Below are 6,992 nucleotides of genomic sequence, written 5' to 3' on the forward strand. Positions count from 1 at the left end.
GTTACCAGCAAGAATCTTTCTCAAGCTGACAGTCCATTACCCTGCTCTGCTTTCTTCTACATTTCTCTGTCATCTAGAGGGTGACAGCCAAACTCAGCATGGAATGGATATTACTTCACAACCTGACACCTAAACTTGCCTGCTTCAAATCTCCCTTCATTTTGCTTCTCGTACGTTCATTTCCAGCTTACAGCTTCCCGAACACGCCGGGTTTTCCAATGCCCCTGTGCCCTTGCACACAAGTTCCTCCTCCAACCTTCCTTTCCTGGTGAGTTCCACTGGCTCAGCTCAGATGTCCCTTCTCCTCTGAAGTCTATCCTGATAACGGTTCCTCCTTTCCAGATCTGGCACCTCTTTGTGCTTCATCTCTACGCTTCTCCCCACCAGACTGGGAGTTCCTGGAGAACAGGGATTGTGTCTTGCTCATGTTGAACCCCCATGCTCAGCATAGGGCCTCAGTGAGACCCAGGCCTGGGGGAATGCCCTTCTTTGGGATGTCAGAAGTCCACAAGCAAACAACTGGGACCAGAGTCCAGAGTTAGGAGGAAATAATTTCACATTCTGCGGCTAGCCCATATTCTAACATGTTCCCATCTTCAACAACACTCCACTTGACCCATATAGAAGACCCATGGAAGCAAGGGTAGGACAGAGTAAAAGACATTGTCTTTTTCTCTTAGTTCCACCAATGCATATCTTCTCTGACAATAAAAAGACATGGGGAATAGACACTTTAGCATGATCCTTATCTCTATCCAGCAAATACCAAGTACTAACTCCGAGACCCCTGAGATACATTAACATTACAAACAGAAAGTCCTCTCTGCCATCGCCAATGAGGTGGTTGCTTTAATAAAGCCATATCTGGAATTATTTTTTTGTGCCTGCTTAATGGTTACATAGTATCCTTGCCCATTCCCACCTCCATGCCTAATGTTTCAGGCTGACTCATTTTATGTAAGATGCCCACTTGCATTAGCAGAGGGGAGAATGGACATTGTGTGGCTGTAAGAACATGCTAACAGTGTAATGATTTTCAGAACACTCATTGAAAACTAGACTTTAGAACATTCACTGAAAATTGGCTGGGCTTGAATTTTCTGGGGGTCTTCAATCCATCTGGAGTTGCCTACCTGGAAATGGATGAGGTATATTTCACTAGAAGAAATTGAGATCTGGAATTATTTTGGAGGAGGTTTTTAAAATTTTTTTTCAACGTTTTTTATTTATTTTTGGGACAGAGAGAGACAGAGCATGAACGGGGGAGGGGCAGAGAGAGAGGGAGACACAGAATCCAAAGCAGGCTCCAGGCTCTGAGCTGTCAGCACAGAGCCTGACGCGGGGCTCGAACTCACGGACCGCGAGATCGTGACCTGGCTGAAGTCGGACGCTTAACCGACTGCGCCACCCAGGCGCCCCTTGGAGGAGGTTTTAAGTTCAATTGCTTGTTCACTCATCGAACATTTGTTGTTTTATAAACATCTCCTAGTACCAGGCACTGTACTAGTAGTCTGGGGTCCACAGATGAGTGGGATATGGCTCTAGCCAAGAGACACAGAGTTTCACAATACTTTGATAAGTCTATCATAGAAGTTTTGATAAAATGTTATGAATGCTCAGTGGGAATATTCGTTCCACCTGAAGATAGAGTTAGCAAGGAATGCTTCATAGAGAAGGTGCTGTGTGCCAAGCCAGGAAGAATGAGTAGGATTCATCAGCTGAACCAGAAGGAAAGGTATTCTGGGTAGATGGATGAGCACAAGCAGAAGCATGGAAGGGTGAAAAGGCATATGGGATTCAGATTCACACAAAGGTAAGTTTCTCATAGTGAGTGTGTAGCCCTTAAGTTTAGGAATTACTAAGCATTTTTGAGTCATGGGACTCCATGAAAACCAAATAAAAGCTAATGATTTCTTCCCCCAAGGGAACGTGTGTATGCATGTACACATATATACGATTTTGTAGGCATTTTCATTGAGTTCATGAACCCTCTGCCCCAATGGACACAAAGCGTTAAGAATCTCTGATGGAAATATACATATATAAAACAGATCAGAAGTGAATTAATGGTTTTAGGTGCCACTAGCTTCATCTTCTCCATTAATAATAACTCACTGAGTGCCAAAATAAAATTAACTTTTGTGTGTCTACAAATAATTAGCTGATTTTTCTGTCTCCAAAGGTCATTGGTTAATTTCCTCAACCACAATGGTTTTTTTTTTGCTTTTTTTTTTTTTTTTTTTTACCCCTTTTGTTAGAATGGTTAGAATTTCAGGGATATATATATATATATATATATATATATACGCACATATATACATACACACACACACACATATATATGTACACACATTTAGAATGTTAGTTGAAACAAACAAGTGTGGGGAGAGGCCTGAATTTCAGGCTGCCTTTTTTTTTTTTTTTAAACACTTGGAATCTAAATAAAGCTGGGGAGTGGTGTGGCTTTTCTGTGCTGCTCTGTTGTCTGGGCTTAGTCTACCTTTGCAGGTAATTAATTCCCCAGCCTGCTTATTTTTTCTAGTTGGCTCTTGTTTAGCTTCCATAGAGCCCCACCCCAAAGTGCTTTATTGTCCCTCTGCTGACTATTCCTACATATGGTCAAAATCAACTCACCTTCCGGGTTGCTGACATCGGCAAATTCACTCTTTGGCAAACTCGGCTCTGCTCCCAGTAACCCTTTGTTAAAGAAGTGTTATTACAACGGAGTGGATCTGATAGCTTACAAGTCTGTCCAATCTCTTCCACTCCTAGATACACTCCTAAGGAGAAACTCTTTGTCTTTGGATTTACAGCCACAGGCAGGATATTAGCACTCTCAGACCTGTTGGGTACTGGAGCACTGCTAATGAGCAAACAGCCCTGCCTCAATTAGTGGTTTGTGAAATATTCCTGGATATCAAATTGCTTTTGCTGCTTGATAGTCATACTGGCTCTTGGGATGAAGAGCAACCAAGCAAAAATTGTTCCCTTGTTGCATACTGCCTTGTTGATCTCCTAAGTTATACCTGTAGACAGAATTTAAGCTTGCCATTTCCCCAGAGCTAAGGTTTGATTTACACGTGTCATCATTGTGTTGGTGTTCATGTTTTCTTGTATGAATCTTTTCCACGTTGTATAGATTACCATCTTTTAAGGCTGATTCTGTAGTAATAACTTACACAAGGCTGGTTATTTTAGAAACAGATTAAGAAATAAACTGCAGAAGAATCCCAAATGGCAAATGGCTATAGTGGTAATTTGTCTAAGTATAGGTGTTTACTTCAGAGAGACAGAGAGAGTAGGGGAGTGGGGAGGAGGAGAGAGGGAGAGGGAGAGAGGCGGGGGGGGGGGGGGGGGGGAATATCAATGAAACTGGGAGAATGTTTCATCCAGATTGCAAATTCTGTGTTGACTCTTCCTAAATTCTTTGCTTCTTAATTACCCAGTAACTTTAGCTGGCAGTAATGTTAACCCCAGCAACTGAAAAGAAAGGCTTCAGTGTAGAGCTTGGGAAGAAAAAAGTAGTAAAGGGAAAGGAATTCAAGATCTGTTATTGGTATTTGAATACGTTTATTGTGACAAGAATGCTGTTATAAATATTCATAAGCAAAGACCATCTTTTTTATCTAGGGATTGTTAAAGATTCCAAATTGGAAGGATACATCTTTTGTAAAAATCTGCCACTGTTCCTCATTTGAGAATTCGCAGCTCCTCCGAAATTTCTGCTAACATCATAAATGGTCACAGCACATGCCACTTGGTATGAACCAGACTTTTAAGTTCTTTGACTTCCCAGTGGGCTGTCTGTTCCCCTTCACCACAACCTCCCTTTCCTCAGCCTTCTGAAGGGCCACACTATCCTTTGTAAGCAACTCTATATAGATTGTTGGGGGAGGGAAGAGTATAAGTTGATGAGAGCTTCAGCTACAGTTATTCTCAAGTCCAGCAGAGAACAGTTTTCACCGCCTGATAGTAAGAAGCACTGAGAGTGATTTTAGTTGACACTCTTTGAACTCTTTCGACTCCGTCTAGATAGGTAATCCATAGGTAATGCAGAAAAGAGGTTGTGGGAGGGGTACTTTTTCAATATTTTATTGTATTTTCTTAAATATCCTTTCTGGAATTTTCAGGAACAAAACATAAAAAAATTATATACTTTATTACAAATGGTAAACTCAGAGTGCTCCAAATCTCTTATTTACAAACAACACTGGGCAGGACACCCAAACAAACAAACATGAAATAACTTACAAAGGCATGAAGCTGTTTATTGACAGTAATCAGCTTTCATCAAATTAAAAAATATATATATGTACATACACAGTTAAGGAAGGCAGGCCAGAAAGAGTTCATCTGCAGGCTCAGCCTCGCGCTCACAAACTCCCTCCCGCCTCCCCTCCCCCAACCCCTCCCCCCCTACTTTGTGTTCTTAAGGAGTACTACAGAAGCAATCTACAGTCTCTATTGCAGTTTGTAACCCCTCCCCCTCCCCCCTTTTAATACTGAATGAGATCGAATGTTAGGTCCATGCAGTTCTTGGTCAATGTTAAAGAAAAGTCTAACGTTCTGTTCGCGCGGGGACAGCCCATCCGCAAAGCGGGGCAGCCCGCAGGCAGCCGCTCCCTGGCCCCACGCCAAGGGAGGGCGCGCCAAGTCCTTCCCACTCGTGCACACTGGGGGCGCCGTCAGGACGCCGCCCAGTCCAACTTGGATACCCTTGGCTTTAGTCCTTGGACACTTTTCTCTCTCTCTTTCTCTCTCAACTTGTCAAGTTCTCAAGTCTGTCTCTCTGGGTGAATTTTTTTTTTTCTCTGTTGCCCCTCAGCCCCCAACAGCCTCTCCTCAAAACGTTTGCAACTGCTGCGTTAGCATGAGTTGGCACCCACTGTTAACGTGGTTCATGACTTTCTGTTTAAGCTGTGCCACCTGTTCCCTGAGCATATTGGCCGTGGACGCCAGCTCCGAGTTCTGCGCTTTCAAGGTTTTCACTTTTTCCTCCAGCCGGGCGATCCTCTCCAGCTTCCTTTTCCGGCACTTGGAGGCAGCGATGCGGTTCCTCATGCGCTTCCTCTCCGCCTTGATCCTCTCCTGCGACTCCATGTCGATGGGGGACAGGGGCGGCGTTTCCCCGGGCATCTCGGGCACCGTCTGCGGCTCCTCCTTCAGGGCCTGCAGCCGCGGGTGCTGCACGGGGATCTGCTGGGGCAGGTGGTGCGGCGGCTGCGGGGGCTGCTGCTGCTGCTGGGGCTGCGCGGGAAAGGCCAGGCCGGCCGCGCCGTAGGAGGGCGCCCCACCGCCGCTGCTCAGAGCGCCCGGGTTGAAGTTGCTGAGGTTGGCGTAGACCGGCGGCTCGCTGTGCAGGCTGGCGCTGAAGCCACCGCTGCCGCTGCCGCCCGCCGCCGAAGCCACCGCCGGAGCCACCATGCCCGCCCCGCTGACCGGCTGCGCCGCCGACGTGACGCTGGGCAGCGTGTTCTGGCTGTGCAGTTCGGCCAGGGCGCGCACGAAACCCTCGGCGAAGCCCTCCTGCTCGTCTGTCACGTTCTTGGGGCACAGGAACTGCGTGGGGGTCGGCGTGGTGGTGATGTGCCCGTTGCTGGACTGGATTATCAGGCGCTCCAGCTCGGGCGAGGCCAGCTTGAGCAGCCCCACGTCGGGCGAGGTGAGGAGGTCCGAGTTCTTGGCCCGGAGGTGCGGCTTCAGGCTGCCCACCGGGTCGGCCAGGTTCAGGGTCATGCTCTGTTTCAGGATCTTGGGGTTACTGTAGCCGTAGGCACCGCTCTCGGACTGGAGGAACGAGGCGTTGAGGGCATCGTCGTAGAAGGTCGTTTCCATCTTTGCAGTCATAGAACAGTCCGTCACTTCACGTGGGGTTAGTTTGGGCTGCGCGCAGAAGTTTCGGGGCCGCAACAGCGCGCTGGCGAGCGGAGGACACCCCTCCCGGGGCCCTGGGCAGGGAAAGTTTCTCGAGGGGCGCGCGCACCCGCCGGCTGTCCTCCCCCCTGCGCCCTGCTCACCGGCTCGCTCCCAGGCGCTCAGGGTTCAGATGCCGCCAGCACTCTTAACTTGTCAGCTCGCGCGCGCTGCTCGGCTTTGAAAAGTCGCGGTCGCTCACGGAGCGCTCTTGGCGCAGCCGTCCCTGGGAGCCCGCAGACGAACACGCTTCCCGGCGACAGCGGCCCTGCCGGCGGCGGCAGTCAGCGTCGATCCCGCGGTGGCCGGCCGGCAGCGGGTGTCCGCAGCCCGGACTCCGACGACTGTCCCCTCCTCCGCTGCGAGGGGGAGGGGGCGCCGGGCAGCCGCGGCTCGCGCTCGCCCAAGTTCAGCAACCGGTGCGAGTGAAACTGAGCGCACGTCCCTCCTTGGTCTCCTCTCTCCGCCGCCTTCCTGTCTTCGCCGCCGCGGCAGCTTCGGGCGCAGGAAAGCTTTGCAAAAGTTCGCTCCGGGACTCGGGCCACTTGTCCCCTGTCCCCCTGGTCAGGAAAGTTCTTTGCCGCTGCAGCGGCTCTCTGGACTTCCCCGGACAGACTGTCGCCGCTCTCTGCGCTGTCACCAGCTCCGGGGAAGCGGGGCTCTCCTCCTGGGGGCGGCTGGAGAAGGGGCTCTCCGGACGCTCCCCAAAACACCAGCCCGGGAGCCACAGGCGCTAGCTCTGGGCAGTTGGTGAGAAAATGGAAAAGAAAATAAGATTTGCAGCTCGGACTCTGCTGCCGTCTTGCCTCCCTGCCTGTATCTGTCCGTCTCCCTGAGTCCGCGCACCTCCACTCCCGCCTCGCTGCTTCAGCCACACTCAGTGCAACTCTGAGCCCTTATCCAGCCCGAGCTCAACACTTATCTGCTACCAGTCAACCCCTAAAAATAGCCCATGATGTCACCCCAAGGCCTTCCCATTGGCTCGCGTCGCTCTCAAGGGGGCGGGCCCGCCCGTCGCCATGGAGACCCCACCCTAGAAGATTCTTCTCTGGACCCGCGGAGGCTCACGGGATGAGGTA

At 49.9% G+C, this 6,992-nt stretch overlaps 1 protein-coding gene across 1 annotated transcript; it reads right to left on the minus strand.

Moving 5' to 3' along the window:
- Nucleotides 1–4,076: 4,076 nt before the first annotated feature.
- Nucleotides 4,077–6,819, minus strand: JUN (Jun proto-oncogene, AP-1 transcription factor subunit). The gene has a single exon (XM_011284967.4). It carries the CDS (start codon nt 5,845–5,847, stop codon nt 4,843–4,845), a length of 1,005 nt encoding a protein of 334 aa, XP_011283269.3. The 5' UTR covers nt 5,848–6,819; the 3' UTR covers nt 4,077–4,842.
- Between the last annotated feature and the right edge of the window lie 173 nt (nt 6,820–6,992).

Source organism: Felis catus, chromosome C1, assembly GCF_018350175.1.
Source record: "Felis catus isolate Fca126 chromosome C1, F.catus_Fca126_mat1.0, whole genome shotgun sequence".
Classification (NCBI taxonomy): Eukaryota; Metazoa; Chordata; class Mammalia; order Carnivora; family Felidae; genus Felis; species Felis catus.

What these genes read in the sequence shown, in the direction of transcription:
- JUN (XM_011284967.4), bottom strand. Translation starts at nt 5,847, where the DNA reads ATGACTGCAAAGATGGAAACGACCTTCTACGACGATGCCCTCAACGCC.